Raw genomic sequence first — 16,306 nt, 5'->3', positions numbered from 1 at the left:
AACACGGGCTATAAATCAAGCACAGTCCTGAACTTTTTGTCTCCTAAGTTCATCCTTACCTGCTAATGGCTGTGGTTCACTCCAAAACACCTGCAGAAGAGGGGAAACTTCAGCTGGCCAAATGCTTTCAGGCGTAGACCCGAGTGCAGCTACCCTCCTGGAGTGATGCATCACAAGTTTAATTGTATTTATGGCTCGTGGCGTGCTCTGACAGCTTGGGTGAGGCTGTGTCGTGACTTTATTAGTAACATTAAGCCATGCGCTAATAGTGGTGAGCATCTTTTGAGGCAGGAGTCCATGCCAGGTTTGCCCCCTTTTGAATAGACTGGTCCAAAGCACCAGAAGGGCTTAATCCATCGGCTGGTGTAGCAGCTCCGAGCCCTCATCTCCTGGCCTCCCCCGAACGTCCGCAGCGCGCTCTGCCCCTGCGTTTGCCTGCGCGGGCTGAGAGAGGACGTCCGAGCTTCGCCTGCTGCCGTCCCGGCCAGGCCGTCCCGGCCTCGGAGCCTTGCAGTCCCCCGGTTCCGATTCCTTCCGTGAAGGGTCAGGCAGAAGGCGAGGATCAAAGCGGGGGTGGCAAGGAATGAGCGTCTGAGCCCTGGACGGGGGACGTAATCGCTGCCCAAGTGCCTGAGCCCCCGCGGGCGCGTAGCCGGCTTTGATCCCGGCGTTCCGGGGCGCCCGGTCCTCCCTCCCCGCGCTCAGCCCGACGTCCTCGCCGGCCGCGCTTCCCTTTGGGACGCGAAGGGCGCCGAGGCCAGGCGTACGGGGGAGCCCCAGGTCCCCGGCCCCACGTTTTGGTTTGCTGACTCAATACGATGGATTTTTTTTTTTTGTTTTTTTTTCTTGTGTGAAAACTGTGAACGTGTCTTTAAAAGCGGGGAATTGGAAAGACTTGAGGAAATCAAAAACGTGGAGAGGAAATATTGCCGTTGAGTCTAAGTTCAATTTTTATTGTTAAGTTGAAAGAAAACCAAACGAAATTCAGATTTTAGCTCAAAATGCTTCCCCCAGCTCCCCCCAGCCTGTTCTGTGGTTTGGCCAGCGACCTGAGCATTAGGTATTGACACAGTTATTTATCGCAGCATGCATTAGTCACGAGACCATCTCTCAACCAGTGTGTCCAGTTGCTGGGTGCATAGTTTCTGAAGTATGTAGGAAAACTGGAAAGAGCTCAGAAAAGAGCTTTAACACCAGTATTTTAAACGATAACCTGCCTTGCAGAGAAGGGTGAGGAGTGTTACCTATAAACGTTAAAAAAGAGGCGGTGTAATAATCTTTGAACACCTTTCACGGGAGGAGAAGGTGACAGTGGAGAGCTCCTTAGCACAGCAAAGAGAAGAAAAAAATGCAAAGCTGGAAGCGTGAAGATAGAAAATCACAAGCCGTGTGGACGGTCGCTACCCTTGGAAGCAGGACGCCAGCACCTCAGCCTGCTGCCTTGGGCTTAACCACCTCTTTGGGTGGCTTAAAACCCTGCAGCCGCCGAGACTCAGCTCGTCCACGGTAAACGGGAGAAGATGATGGGGAACACGAGGGACGCGAGTGCTGTGTGTCCGCCATCAGACAAACCGTCTTTGTCGTCGGCTCCCTGGGGCTTTTCTGGAGCACAGGATCAGGCCTTGCGCGCATTTAGTTCACCTGGCATCCAGGCCAGCTTGGCGGAGGTGGGATGGTTTGGTCTTAGCTGCTTTCACAGCTGCCCAGACCAGCTTTTACCCTCTAGTCCCATATCACTGTAGCCTTCCCAAGCAGCGATCCTTAGGAAATCCCAGTTTCCTGATCTTGAGTCTTAGCAAGTGGCTCCATCAGGAGCGCTTACAATTCTGGATCGCTAGGAGAAAGTTTGGAGAGAGTTTATCTGAGCAGAGGAGGGAAAATCTTGCTGTCTTTACATTATTCAATTTACATTTTCTATTTTTGGAAAGCCTTATAAAAATAAGTACAGGTTCCAGGACAGATTTGCAATTTTGGTCCTATTAGCATTCTTTCAACTACTGTCAATTAAGATATGAAATATCAGGAAGCATAACATTTAGGCAGTTTTACTGCAGGAACAAGAAGGAACCTAAAAAACCCAATCAAGCTGTTCTTCTACCCTCAAGTAAGCATGTTACACCAGTTTAACAAGTTCCTTCTTCTCCGTGGAGGTGCATTAGATGACCGTGCATTGAGCCCAAAGTAGAGCAGGTTGACATGAGCCACCACGAAGGAGCCACAGGAGACCAGCGCAAAGGTGGCTTCACACCGCGGTTGCCCCAAGCTGCAAGGGGACACGTCTGGTTCCCGCAACTCGGCCAACGAGTGGTAGTTCGTTAAGCTGAGGGAAAACTTGATCATTTTTCAGTGCGCTTGGAAACACCAAGGGCAGCCCAGGGTCTTTTATCGGTGCTGGACGTGCGCAAGATCTCAGCCTTGTGGTGCATGCACTGCGAGCGCTGCGCACGGAGCTGCCACCATGCAACCAGCAGCTGTGGTCACGCGTGATGCTGCCGGAGATGTTGTTAGCAATAGTCGTTGCTGAACCGCTTTGAGCTCCGTTAGGGCTCAGCTAGCCTGGCGGTGCCCTCTGCAGTTGCCCTGTCTCCCGTTGCCTTTTTGGAGAGATGCGCAGCCGAGGACCACAGCGGGGCTCCTGGAACAGGCCAGCGAAGCCCTCCCAGCGATAGCTGCCCTGGGGTGCGCGCCAGAGCCACTGCTGAGTTTTCCCTCTGTAATTCCCAAGGCAGACGTAGGAGAGGAGGTGACCAGCCGGATTATCCCTTCCCCCACCTCCTGGTACAGCATCCATCAGTCCACAGGACCCTCCCCCTACCAAAACTGGCTGCTTTCTTCCTTCTTCTCCCCCCCCCCCTTTTTTTGGCTGAGTGAGGAGCTGTATGCCAAATCCATCTGCTCCTGTCTCCCCTAGCTGCCTTCCATATCATTACAGGATCCCTGGCAGTGCGCCTAGACCTATCTTTCTCCCTCCACTCTTAGGAGCACATTCCTTTCTACACCTTTTCCCGAGCTGGGATAGAAATGAGTATCAACCCCAAACAAAAAGCATCTGCTTTCTGCCTGCTTCTGCCTCACCGGACGTGCCTGCACGCTACACCCGTGTCAGCAGCGAATGCAAAACACACACAACCCCCCAGCTCGCCACCCCGCCGCCAACATGGGCTGATGAGACTTGGGGCTCGCGGCGCCCGGCGCGCGCTTGCTCGCTGCCGCGCCGGCTCCGCAGCACCAGCTGTGACCACCGCACCATTTGTTCCTCCAGCCCACGCCAGCACGCGGAGCCAGTTCTTTATCACCCCAATTAGCCTTGTCGGTGCTGATTAGAGGCGAGCGGCTCCCACTGCAAGGCAGCGACGGGGGGAAGAGCACTTGCGTGGCGGGCCCCGCGCGCCGCGAGGCCCTTGCGAGCGGCTTTGTTCCCCGCGAGGGATGCGTTTCCCCGGTCAGCAGCACCGTGGGAAGGCCCGCTGCCCGCGTTTCCTGGGTTATGCCGGCTCAAAACAGTTGCTTGAATAAGGTCAGGGGCATGCTGGAGTTGCTTTCTTTTTTCTTAATGCTATGGCTGTCTGCTAGAAGGAGGAAAGGATCTTCCTCCAGCTGCCCTGGATGCCAGGGCCGGTGAGGAGAAGCAGCGTTGGGAGCGTCCCGAGGCTCGCACTGCCCAGATCCTGTGCCTCGTCTCCTACTGTGCTTTGAGAAGCACTTCTGCTGTGCACCTTGGCCAGCTCCCGGTGAGGATCTCCCTGCAGCTACCCCAAAGCTTTCACAAGCCTCCTAGAAGAAGAGCGGGCTTTTCCCCTTCTTCTCTCTTGCTCTGGTCTTCCCCATCCCAGTACAGCAGTTACCAAGCAGTCAGTGCTGCACGGATGGTCTACCTAAAAGGGGCTTTTCCCAAATCTGCTACTTTTCAGCACGCCTCAGTGGCACTTACATGCTGTGATTCCCTCAAGCGCTGGTGCTGAGCTTGTACCCTGCTTGGATTTGCATTCTCCCAACATCACTGTCGAGGCTTTTTCCATTAAGAACCTCAGTGCTATAACTTTTGACTCGGGAAGGGGATCCATCCTTTGCCCCAGCAGGATAAGTGGGTCTGCCTCTTCAGGAGGAAGAGGATGGTCACAGCCCAAGACCAGTCCCATGGTAGGCACTCAGGGGTGGGTCCCAGGTCCCGTCACCCACTGTAAAGCCTCCTCCCTGGCAGACATTTCCTTTTAGAGGGCTTCCTGGCATTGCCATGCCCAAGAGGGACCCACCTGATGCAGTTTCTCAGAAGCGGAGACACAAGGAATTAAATCACCAACAAGCCCAACTCCCAAAGGCCCTCAAGAGTATGCGAGCAGCTATCAAACCCTGTTCTGGAGGAAACTACCCTTCTCTCCTCTGCAACAGTGCAGGAGCATCTCTGTGAGATGAACACCAAGATTTCCTTTCCCTGATTCCTGTTCCATACGTTTGCTTAGTAGACGAGATAGTAAGGAAAGCAGCGTGAGCCTGGAAATATAGTTGTGTTGCAGACAAAGCAGTGACCAGAGCATAGCAAAGAGCTACTCAGTGGATGCCAGAGACGACAGCATGAGGTTAGACAGCTACTCAGTAGTGCAGGTCTGAGAGCAGTGGCATCAACAAACTTAGCAAAACCTGGTTCATCTGCTCCTGAGGTGACTTCTCTCACCAGTTATCAACTCAAGAGGTCCACAGCCAGGCCGTCCAGGTGAGGCTCGCCCTGCCGTGTCCACATCACATGGCAGTGTGTGTGGCACCGTGATGCCTGGATCCTTTCAGGATGCCGTGTTAGGTGGAAGCTCGGCCAAGGAGGTCCAGGCCACCAACAGCTGAAAGAGCAGTCTACCCCACCATGGGGTGAAGTTACACTTTCTACCAAAAACCAGCCCTGACAGACTCAAGGAATGAACTGAGCCGCGCTGAAGGCGGCCGCTGCCCCGTCTTCCGCGCGGGCTTTTGCACGGAGAGGAGTGCGATCTGCTGGCGTGAGCGTTGGCCCACCCTCTTCCGGGACCTCCCGAAGCTCCTCTCACCTGGTTGCTTCTCCCGCCGGTGGGTGCGAACGCCCAGCCTCGATGCCGGGGAGCCTTCCTCGCTCCGTCTGGGAGGCAGGAGAGAAAACGGCGGAGAGAAAAGCTGCGTCAGAGCCGGGCGGATGGGAGTCGGTGCGCTCTCGGAGCAGCTCCTGCCGTGCGAACAGCCTTTCCTTTACCTTTGCCGGGTGCTCTCCCCCGGTACGATGCTTCACTTTGCGGTGCAGCACAGAAAGAAACGGTGAAGTTGCTAATAATGGCACTAAAGGAAAATATGCTACATCTGTTATGGATAGCAGTACAAAATTAGCTGATCACACCTCTGACACCCAAGATGTCTTCACTTAAAATACTCGTTGGCTTACTTTACATAATTTGCTGATTATATTTAAAAGAAATACAATTTTGCAATTACTGTTCTTTCTGGTGTGCTATCTATGCATCATTTTCTTTTTATGTTTATATATTTCTCCTTCATTAGTGCAGTCTGAAGGGTGATTAGATCCCTTCAAACATTTTACAGAGGTTAAACGTTGATTAAGATTTAATTATTACTGTAAATAGCTTGGAATGACATATGGTGCAAAAACCTGACATATGTGCATTTGAATAAATGAAGTGCTATTTCCCGTGATGCTTCAGTAGCTGTTTAACAGCTTTGCTGAAGGGTTATGTTGCACCTCATGTTAAGATTGCTTTGATGTTATATTTTGTTGGGTTTTTGCAGCTGAAAGCTAAGAACAGTTTTTCCAGTTTTTAAAAACATTGAATATTTTAAATACCTAAATTGTTTTGCACAAATTTTTGCTAATTTGTCTAACTAGGTTAAACATTTTCAAAAGCATTTAGATTTTAACGTGGGTTCCTAGCATTGTGTCAGCGACAGCACCGAAGCAACGTATAGGATCTGGAAAAGTGTAAGCGTGCAAGGTGCGCCGGCCCGTTTGCGAGCCGGACCCCCGCTCGTGCCAGGAACTGAGAGCACCCCGGGTCCGTGCCCGGATCAGGCCGACTCCGGCGCGCTGGGAACCGGTCCTGCAAAGCAGCCGAGGGGAAAAAACCAGCAAAAAGGGGGAAAACTGGCGCGCGGGCTTTCAGCTGCGATGCCCACCGAGGGGTAGGGAGCTTCGCCGCCGCCGGCTCCGGGGCCGGCTTGGCTTTGCGGGGCCTGAACGGGCTGCGGACGGGGCAGGGGGCCGGCTTCAGCAGCGGAAGGGGCGATGTCCCGGTGAGCCAGTGGTGGGGTCTGCTGGCCCCTCGGAGCCGCTGTGCGGGCGAGTGAAGGTGGCCACGGCCCGACGCGAGGCTGATCCCTTCTCCCGTCCCTTTTCACAGATCGAGACATCCCGGCTGGAGCCCGAAATTGCCACGGCCACTGCCAGCAAGACGGTCGTCTACAATAAAGGACTGTAAGGAGAAGCAGCGCGTCTCGACCCGGAAGATTTGGGGAGGGAAAGGGGGAAACGTGAGATTACTACTGGGAAAAAAAAAAAAAAAAAAAAAAAAAAGAAGAAGAAGAAGAAGAAGCCACCACAAGCAGTAGAGCTCAGAGATAGCAACGTATTCCCGCTCCCAGAGGGCTGGGAGGGAATTAACACTTTGCAAGAACTCACACCTCACACCAGGCAAGAAGATTTAATATTAAAAGTTTTAAATTAGCAACAGGAACAACCACGACAACTTACATTCAAACACTGTAGAGCGCTGGCTAGTGAACAGCCGCGGGACGCGTAGCGCTGCGCGGGGGGACGGTTACGTGGGCTCACCTAACTCCGCGAGCGTCGGCCTCACCAGGCAAACTTTGTTTCCAACGCAAATTGCATCTCCCCGGCGATGCCCGCACGGGGCCGGCTGCGCGTGTCGCGCGATGGGGCGCCCGCCGCTGTGCTGCTTTCACGTCGATCCCGCCCTGTCCGCGGCCGGATTTGTAACCTGCGCTCACGCAACGGAGCTCGTAGCCCGTGCACCCTCCTCCTGCTGCTGCTGCCAGGTGGCCTCCTGCCAGCCCCGCTGTGTCCTACGAGCCTCCGGACCGGCATCTCGGCAAGGATTTTGGCCCAGCGGTCGAGCGACTGGAAAGCCAGCATGGGGAGCAGGCCGGCACGAAGCGCGTTGGGCCGCCCCTGGGCTTTGCACGGACAGGCTTCATCCCACCTAGCACAAGCCCTCTAAAAGTCACGTTAATTCAAGCCAACCGGGTAAGTCAGGCTGTGCGAAGCTGGCGGGCTGAAGACCTGCTTTCACCAGCGCTTTGAGCCGGCAAAACTGATGCTGCCCGAAGTAAAGGCTCCCAGCGCCCGAGAGCTATTCCAGGTGGTTCCAGATTAGCAATTACCTGGCAAAAATAAAGTGTTGGAGCCTTCGAGCTGCTGGAGCTGGTGCACCCGGCGCGGAGGAGGCCGCAGCGCAGGAGCATCCCGCCGGCAGGCCGGCCAGCCCGAGCGCTCGCCTGCCTTCCCGGGCTCTGAGCCCGGAGGGCTGCCCCCGAGAGCCGGAGCAGCCGGCGAGCTCTGCACGGCGGGTCCCCAGCGGGCATCTCTGCGCAGCGGTGGGACGAAGGCCTCTCCAAGCACAGAGTGCGCTCGCCAAAATGCCAACGTTGTTTGGGGCTTCTGGAAGAGGGGGAGCAGGAGAAACCCAGTGTCTGAGTTCGCCTGCACCTCCGCCAGCGCATGGGATGGCCGAGCCGGACCTGGTGGGGACCTTTGGATGCACTAGCTGAGCTGAACAGGTGCTCAACACCAAGCAGGGAAGGAGGAGGGGGGGGCGATCGCTCCGGTGAGATGTGGCCCTCCTTGATGGAGCAGCTTTTAAGCATGGTTCCAGGTCAGCTGGGGGAAAAGAAAAGGGGGGGGGGGAGCTTATTTTAAAGCAGGAGGAATTCCCCAATCTGATTCTCCGTGGGGTCCCACCATAGGAGACAAAGCGGAGAAAAAGCCCAGAGCGGATGAGCTGATCCCTCGATGCCCCATAGCTGCTGCTCCAGCTTGGAGATCAGCAGGGTTACACCAACCTCTGGACATCAGGCGGAGGATGGGATGACTCTGGATTGACCTTCTTGCAGGACAAACCCTACGAAGCTGGCTTCATCCCGCATGTCCCAGAACAGCTCCCGGGCCACCTTCGGGGAACGCATGCCTAGCGCCCTGCGCGGCGTCAGCAAGGAGCCGCTGGGAGCCCCAGAGCACGGTGGGACTGTTCATTAGGGCAGCAAATTGCACCAAAAAAGAAAAAAACAAATAAAGAGTACCCACAACAGCTAGCGATAACATTATGCACCTTCACTTAATAGCTAATTAATCGCTTTGACTTTCCTAATGCACAAAAGGAGCCCTGGGTTTGGGAGAGCAGCCCAGCCGCTTGCATTTGTTATTTCCTATAATTGGGGCAGTGGCAGGCCCGGGAAGACACCCGCCCGCTGCACGGGCCCGCGCGCGTCAGATCGTTCACCTCGGCAGATAATAATAATAATGAGACGATCGTCTCCTGTGGCATTTAATTAGGAGCGGAGCAGCTAATTGATTTCTTGGGTGCGTTAATTAAGGAGCGCTGAGGACCAGGTTGCAGCAGAAGGCACCAGCAAGAAGTTTGCTGGGAAGGCACGAGCGCCGGGACCGCTGGCCCGGGACCCCAGGCGCCGGCCGGGCTCGCGCCGCCTCCTCGCAGCCCGGACCGCGGCGCACACGGCGCTGACGATGCGCCTGAATTGCGCGTGCGGGAGGTGCCTTCTGCCCCCGACGTCTACGATGGTGAGCCCCGTCAGCTCGTGGGTCTCGCGGGCCTGGTTCGCTTTAGGAAATGTCCTCTTTTAAAGCTGTTTATTATTATTCTTTTTAATTATTATTATTGCTGTGTTTTGGAGGAGGCGTCTTCCCGTCACGTCTTCCAGCGGTTCCTGCGGCGTCGCCTTGCAGCGGGGATGCCGCCGTCTCTTTTTAACCTTCTCGGGTAGACTTCTGGCTCGCCACACTTTGTGTAACCCTTCTAAACGTCGGGAATAAACAGTGGATGCATTTGAAGCGCTGCAGTCACCCGTTTTTGGGGGGTAGGACCCCAAACGCGAGGCAGGCGCCGCGGAGCGAGCCGGCGATGCCGCTCTGCACGGGCGTCCCCGGCTGTGGCACCCAGCCCGGCCCGCGCGGCTAAGGTGGGACTGGCCCTAGTGCCGCTGCAAATCACAGGGTCTCACAAACTGGCTTTAACAGGAGCTGTGCGTTTCCGAGGGAAGAACGGGGCTGTTTGGGAACAGCCTCTCCCTCGGCAGCCGATCCCCGTGCAGGTGTGAAGTGCTGCCAACCCCGAACCCTGGCACATACCGCTCTTACCTGTTGTGCCCGGTCCCTTGGGTGTCCAGCCCCATGGATGTCCATCCCCATGGACATCCTTCCCAATGGATGTCCATCCTCACTGGGCCCATGGATGTCTGTCCTCACCAGCCTCCCCAGTGTCCTTGGCCACCAGCCCTGTGGACATCCTTCCCTATGGACATTCATGCCCACCAGTCCGGCAGCCATCCGTCCTCACTGGGCCCTTGGATATGTGTCCTCACCAGCCCTACAGACATCCTTCCCCGTGACCATCAGCCCCATGGATGTCCTTCCCCATGAACATCAATCTCCACCAGCCCTGTGGATGTCCATCCCTGTGGACATCCTTCCCCATGGATGTCCATCCCCACCACCCCCATGGATGCTTGTCCTTGCCAGCCTCACAACTGTCCTTGCCCACTAGCCCTGTGGACATCCTTCCCTGCAGATGTCCATCCCAATGGACATCCATCCTCACCAGCTCCATAAACATCCTCACCAGCCCTGTGGATGTCCTTCCCCACGGACAACCATTCCCACCAGCCCTGCAGACAGCCTTTCCTGTGGACATCTATCCACACCAGCTCCATGAACATCCTTCTCCATGGACATCCAGCCCCATCAGCCCTGCGGACATCCAGCCCTGTGGACATTTCAGTGGCCCTGGGAATGGTTTGGCCAACGGTTCCTGGCCAAACCCGCAGCTTTCCCCGCGCCCAGTGGGACCAGCTGCGGCGGCCACTGGGTGCTCACCGTCGCCGGCAGCGGGGCCTCGGGTGGGAAAACACGCCGGGAACGGGTGATGCCGGGCACTTGCTGAGCCAATGGGCGATGGGCGTTTTGGTCAAAACCACCCCAAATCCGTTGCTCCGGGAGCTTTTCCTCGGGGTTGGGGCTCACCGCACTGGATCGCTCGCCGCCCAAAACCCGGTTCCCACCCGGATCGTGCGGCAGGGAGGGGGGAAAAAAGCATCTGCGGGGCGGGAGGCCGGCGGCGCCTCGCGAGCAGAGAGGCGTCGAGCCCGGTTCGCTTTTTATTTCCACGCAGTAACACACACTACAGCTGCCGGCTACCTACGACGGGGACCGCACACACACAGGCATGGGGGGAAGAGAATAAATTAAATCCGAAACCGCGTTAAAAAAAGGGGGGGGGGAAGAGAGGGGGAGAAATAAAGGAGGAAAAGAAGGAGGGAGGAAAAAAGGGAGGCAGAAAGGAAAAGAAAGGGGGAAACCAGGGAAGAACGGAGGGGGGAGGAAAAGGAAAAAAAGAGGAGGAAAAAGGAAAAGGAAAAAAGGAAAGAAAAGGTAAAAAGAAAAGGAAAGAAAGAAAAGGGGAAAAGAGAAGGAAAAAGGAAAAAAGGGAAAAGAAAAGGGAAAAGGACAGAAAAAATAGAAAAATGGGGGAGAAAAGGAAAAAAATGGGGGAAAAAGGAAAAAAGAAAGGAAGGGAAAGAGATGGGAAGGAAAAAGAAAAGGAAAAAGGAAAAAGAAGGGTTGGGTACATCGAGCGTCTAGGTAGGACGTTTTTATTGGAGCTGGCGGCCGCCGGACGGCTTCCGGCTCGGAGGAGGGCGACGTCCCGGGGATGGGGGTGGGGGGGCGCTTCGACCTCCTCCTCCTCCTCCTCCTCCTGCTGCTGCTGCTGCTGCTGCTCCTCGGGGCGCCCCGGGGCGCCGCGCGGGCTGGCGGCTGGCTGCGCCGGGCGCCGGCCCCGGCGGGAAGCGGCGGCCGGGCGGCTCGCCTAGCGTTCGTGGTCCCTGCGCATGGCGGCTGCCGCCGGCCCCCGCGCCAGCCCTAGTCGTTGGAGGTGACGTCGATGTCCTCGCCGCCCGCCTGCTTGGTGGCCAGCCGCCATCGGTTGATGTGGTGGGAGCCCTTCTTCTTCTGGTCCGCCTCGGGCCCTTCCTCCTCCAGCTTTTGCCGCTTGTATTTCGTCCGCCTGTTCTGGAACCAGACCTTCACCTGCGGCAGGGGAGGAAGGCGATGGGTGAGGGCGCCCCGACCCCCGGGAGAGCCAACGCGGCCCCGAATCCCGGCCCGAGCCACAGCTCAGACACGGAGACCATCACACACACCCCAGTGGCACCATCCCTGCCGTGCCAGTGCCCATCACCCTGCTTTCTGGGCTCATCCAGCTATAGCCCACGTTTAGCGGGAAGGAGTGCTCGAACGGCAGCCTGGGGAGGCGACAGGTCTCCGTCCTCAGAGACGCTGCCCCGGCGGACGCATCCCTCTGTTTCCAGATGCGCGACCCCGAACGGGAGCAGAGCCCCCGGCCCGGCTGAGACGCGGCACCGCGGACGCTGTGGCACGGATGAGGGCTGCAGCCGGCGATGCAGGATGCAGCCGGTCCCCGTGCAGCTGGTGATGCAGGATGCAGCCGGTCCCTGTGCAGCCGGTGACATGGGATGCAGCCGGTCCCCGTGCAGCTGGCGATGCAGGATGCAGCCGGTCCCCGTGCAGCTGGTGACACGGGATGCAGCCGGTGACGCGTGGTGCAGCCAATGACATGGGATGAAGCCGGTCCCCGTGCAGCCAGCGATGCAGAATGCAGCCGGTGACACGTGGTGCAGCCAGTGACACGGGATGCAGCCGGTGACATGGGATGCAGCTGGTCCCCATGCAGCCAGAAATGTGGGATGCACCCAGCGACACGGGATGCAGCCGGTCCCGGTGCAGCCGGCGACGTGGGCTGCGGCCCCGCTCCCGGGCCCTCGCGGGACACTAGGTGCCGCTGCTCGGCCGCCGACACCAGCCCAGACGTGGTCCGGCTGGAGGCGTCTGGCCGCTGCAGCCGGCCCAGTTCCCAGCCCAAACGCTAACCCCCACCACCGGCCCCGTTCCCATCTCCCGCAGCATTAATTACAGACGCGGCATTAATTGCAGATGCAGCAACACTGAGCTGGCACCTTTCATTCCACAACTGCAAAGCACTTTGCAAACTTAATTAAAGCTCTTGGCACCCACGGGAGCAGGGAAGTTCCCTTATCCCTAAATTATAGAAGGGGAAACTGAGGCATAAAGCAATTAAGCCGCCTGAGTGCGGCTCTGCGGCTGTCAGAGCGGCACTAACAGCCCTTCAGCGCCGGGAAACCTGCTCTGATCCGGATGGCGACAGGAGAAACCGTCCACCCCGCTCCGCATTGCAAGAACGCCGGGGCTTTCCCGGCAGGATCGGCCGCGGAGCGCGGCCGGTCGGGCGCCTGCAACGGGAACGCGTCCGGAGCGCCGGCCCAGGCCGCGGCCGCGCCGAGCTTCCTCCGAGCAGCTCGGCCTGCCGGCGCTCGCTCGCCGCGGCACGGCCGCGTCACGGCCCCCCGCTAACGGCAGCCGCGGAGGCGAACGCCCTGTCGGCCCCTCCGCCGCCCGGCACAAGCGCCCGCGCGGGATCCCCGCCGCTCTTCCCGCGCCGCTGGGCTCCGCTCGCCGCTGGAGGCTCAGACGTCGCCTCTGCTCCCCCCTCCCCGGCCTGGATAAACACCGGGGCGGCGAGGCAGAACGGCCGGGGCATCCGCGCGCCGCCCGGACAAGCCGCTCTTTGCTCCTCGGCCTCTCCGGGGATTTTTTTTAATTTGTTCCCCCCCCCCCCCGGCACAGTTTCAGCAGGGCCCCGAGCGGCAGAAGAAAAGCGGCCGCCGGGGCTGAGGCCGCCGCGCCGGGACGCCGCCGTTCCCGCTCCGAGGGTTAAACCCGAACAAATTAAAAAGCCCCGAACGGCGCCGGGCGCCGCATACCTGCGTCTCGGAGAGGCTGAGGCTGCTGGCGAGCTGCTTGCGCTCGGCGCCCACCACGTAGTGGTTCTTCTCGAAGGCGCGCTCCAGGCGCAGCAGCTGCGAGGGGGAGAAGGCGGTGCGGATGCGCTTGGGCTTGCGGGCGAAGGGCCCGTGCAGCAGCAGGCTCTCCTGGGCCACCTCGCTCCCTGCGGGCAGAGCGGCGCCCGTCAGCGCCCTTCGTGTGCCCTCCGGGTCCCAGCACCGCCTGCCATCCCATCCCATCATGTCCCGTCCTGTCCCGTCCCAGTCTGTCCCATCTCATCCCATCCCAGCCTGTCCCAGCTGGGCCTGTCCCGGCCCATCTCCTGCTTTCCCACTGGGTGACCCGACATGGGAAGACGAGGTGAAAGAAAGAGAAAGAAAGACATAGGGAGAGGGAAAAAAAAAAGAAAGAAAGAGGGAGAGAAAAGAGGGGGAGAAAAGAGAGGGAAAGGAGAGAGAAAGAGAAAAAAAAGAGAAAAAAGAGAAAGAAGGAGAAAGAGGGAGAGAGAAAGAAAGAAGGATGGGAAGGAGGAAAAAGATGGAAAGGAAGGAAGGGAGAAAAGGGGAACGGGAAGGAAAGCCGGGCAGAGAGCGGCACAGAAAGGGACTCGGGGCCCGGCGGGAGCGGAGCGGAGGCAGCGCCGGAGCCGCGCGGGGCAGAGCCGCGGCCCGCGGGAGGGAAGGGGGGACGGAGGCGACGGAGGACGGGGAGAGAGGGAAGGGGACGAGAAAGAGAGAAGGAGTGAGAGAAGCGAGAGGGAAAGGAAGGGAGAGAGGGAGAAAGAAGTAAAAAGAGAGAGAAAGAGAGAAAGAGAAAGAGAAAGAAGGAGAGAAAGAGAAAGAAAGAGAGAAAGAAAGAGAGAAAGAAAGAGAAAGAGGAAAGAGGAAGAAGGAGAGAAGGAAAGAGAAAGAAAGAGAGAAAGAAAGAGAAAGAGAAAGAGAAAAGAGGAAGAAGGAGAGGAAGAAGGAGAGAGAGAAAGAGAAAGAGAAAGAGAGAGAAAGAGAAAGAAAGAGAAAAGCAATAAAGGAGAGAAAGAAGAAAGGAAAGAAAGGAATGAGCGAGAGAAGGCGAGAAGGAAAAAAGGAAGAAGAAAAAAAGAAGATAAACAGGAAAGAAGGGGGAAAAGGAAAGGGAAAGAAGCCCCCTTTTTGGAGATGAGATCGAGCGAAATCTTTCCCGTCGTTTCAGAGCCGGCAAAACGCGAACCGCGGCGGCGGACGCGCCCCCCCGGCCGCCCGGGCCGCGCTCGGCCCGCGGCGCCGCTCCGCGCCCGCGCAAAGCCCCTGTCGTCGTCGGGAATCGGGGGGCTCAGCCGGGGGGGGGGGGAAACACGCGTGTGCAAATGCACGCTGACACTACACGGTTGTGCAAACGCAGCCCGGCTCTGGGTGTGCGTGCAAATAGATGCACCCGTAAGTGTGCGCGTGCAAGTGCACCGCGGCTCTGTTAGGTGGGTGCGTGCAAATAACCACACGGCAGCTCTATTAGGTGTGGGCGCAAATCAGCGCAGCCCAGCTCTGTTAAGTAAGTGCAAATAAATACACCGCGGCTCTATTAAGCGTGTGCACGCAACTGCTCCGCGGCTCTGTTAAGCGTGTGCGCGCAAACAAATACACCGCGGCTCTATTAAGCGCGTTTGTGCAACTGCCCCGCGGCTCTGTTAAGCGTGTGCGTGCAAACAAACGCGACCCGGCTCCACGCAGCGCGTGCGTGCAAGTGCACCGCGGCTCTGCTAAGTGGGTGCGTGCAACTGCGCGGCGCCCCCCGGTCTCCCCCCCTCCCGCCCGCCCCCCCGGCCCGGAGGCTCCGCGGAGCAACAGGTCGGGCCCGGGCGAGGGGCCGGGGGGGGGCGGCGGAGCCCCCCGCGCCCGCGGCTCACCTTGGAAGCGGTGCCCGAAGAAGCGGTTCCGCAGCACCCAGGGGTAGAAGTTGAGCGGGTCGCGGGGCTGCGGCCCGAAGAAGGGGTGCGGGTGCGGCAGCGGCGAGGCGGCGGCCAGCTGGTGCGGCCCGACGGGCAGCGCCGGGTGCCCCACGGCCTCGGGGAAGACGAGCTCGGCGCTGCCGTAGAGGGAGCGGCCGGCGGCGCCCTGGAAGCCGTTGGCGAAGGCGTCGGGGCCGGCGTAGGGCAGGGCGGCGGGGCGCAGCGGCTCGTCGGGGCTCAGCGGCGTGTCCTTGGCCACCAGGGACTCGATGGTGAAGCAGCGCTTCGCGGACGGCTGGAACATGGTGTGCGCCGCCGGGGCGGCGGGGAAGAGGAGGCGGCGGGGAGGAGAACCGGGGGGGGGGGGGGGGGGGGCTGCAGCGGGGCTGCGCCCCCGGGTGCGCGCGCGCGCGCGTCCGCGCGTGGCTTTGCGCGCAGCCTCCCCCTGGGCAGCGTGCACACACACACACACACACGCGTGCACGCACACACGCACACGCGTGCACACCCCCGCGCCGGCCACCCCCGCGCCGCCGGCCGCGGTGCTCGGCGCTGCCCGCACCCCCGGGGCCGCCGCCGCCGCCGCCGCGCTGCAAATAAAGCCGGTACCTGGCGCGGCCAGGCGCAAGGGGCGGACTCACCTGCCGCGGGCGCGGGGAGGGCGCGGGGGGGCGCGCAAGGGGGGCGCCGGGGCTGGGGGGGGGGGGGCGAGGGGGGCCGAGGCGGCAGCGAGAGCTCCCGAAAAGCCGGACTGGAGCCGCTGCCCGCTGAAGCGCCGCAAAGTTGGCGGAGAAAGAGCTGATGGGGGGGGGGGAAACACCCCCCCCCCCCCGCTCCGCGCTCCCGGCGGAGCGGCGCGGCTCCCTTCGGGGGCTCTTAAAAAAATCAAAAAAAAAAAAATCCCTTTTTCGTCCTTAAAATGTATCTATCTATCTGCCTCCTTCGCGATGGTTTGTAACTCCGCAGCCGCTGGCAGGACCTACCGGGCTTTGGGTGCGAGGGGAAGGGAGGTGAGGCCCGAGCCCCCCCCGCGGCTCTCCCCCTCCCCTGCCGCGGCTGCGGCCTGGCTCCGCGGCGGCGCAAAGGGCGCTGCGCGCAGCGGCCCGCGGCGCCGACAAAAGCGCGATCGTCCCACGGGCCGAACGAAATCGAAGAAGAAGAAAAACAATAATAATTAAAAAAAAATAAATAAAAAGTCCCGGGTTCGGGGGCGCCGGTTTTCCGCGCCGCGCAGCACCTCCGCGGGCCCGTCCCGAGTTCGCTCCGCAGTTTGCCGCTGCTTC

General features: G+C 59.2%; 2 protein-coding genes across 2 annotated transcripts in view; one reads left to right on the top strand and one right to left on the bottom strand.

Moving 5' to 3' along the window:
* Positions 1-6,534, top strand: part of SFXN5 (sideroflexin 5) — a 111,881-nt gene extending 105,347 nt beyond the window's left edge. The window contains exon 13 of the mRNA XM_062574473.1: positions 6,372-6,534. Coding sequence (XP_062430457.1) covers positions 6,372-6,449 — 78 coding nt within the window. The 3' untranslated portion in view covers positions 6,450-6,534. The remainder of the gene's footprint in view (positions 1-6,371) is intronic.
* A 4,606-nt stretch (positions 6,535-11,140) lies between these two features.
* On the bottom strand, positions 11,141-15,339 carry EMX1 (empty spiracles homeobox 1). Its single transcript, XM_062574728.1, has 3 exons — positions 14,982-15,339; positions 13,081-13,265; positions 11,141-11,308 (listed from the first exon to the last, which is right to left on the bottom strand). The coding sequence occupies exons 1-3, from the start codon at positions 15,325-15,327 to the stop codon at positions 11,141-11,143; spliced, it is 699 nt and encodes a 232-aa protein (XP_062430712.1). The 5' UTR covers positions 15,328-15,339.
* Between the last annotated feature and the right edge of the window lie 967 nt (positions 15,340-16,306).

The sequence above is a fragment of the Rhea pennata genome, chromosome 4 (genome assembly GCF_028389875.1).
Source record: "Rhea pennata isolate bPtePen1 chromosome 4, bPtePen1.pri, whole genome shotgun sequence".
NCBI lineage: Eukaryota > Metazoa > Chordata > Aves > Rheiformes > Rheidae > Rhea > Rhea pennata.
Note: the sequence above shows the minus strand (reverse complement) of the source record. Positions and strands in the feature narration are given on the sequence as shown.

Excerpts from the sequence above, each read along its gene's own strand:
- EMX1 (XM_062574728.1), bottom strand. The coding sequence starts at position 15,327 with ATGTTCCAGCCGTCCGCGAAGCGCTGCTTCACCATCGAGTCCCTGGTG. Across the intron at positions 13,266-14,981 it reads CTTCGGGCACCGCTTCCAAG|GGAGCGAGGTGGCCCAGGAG; the intron begins GTGAGCCGCGGG and ends CTCTGCCCGCAG. Across the intron at positions 11,309-13,080 it reads TCAGCCTCTCCGAGACGCAG|GTGAAGGTCTGGTTCCAGAA; the intron begins GTATGCGGCGCC and ends CCCCTGCCGCAG.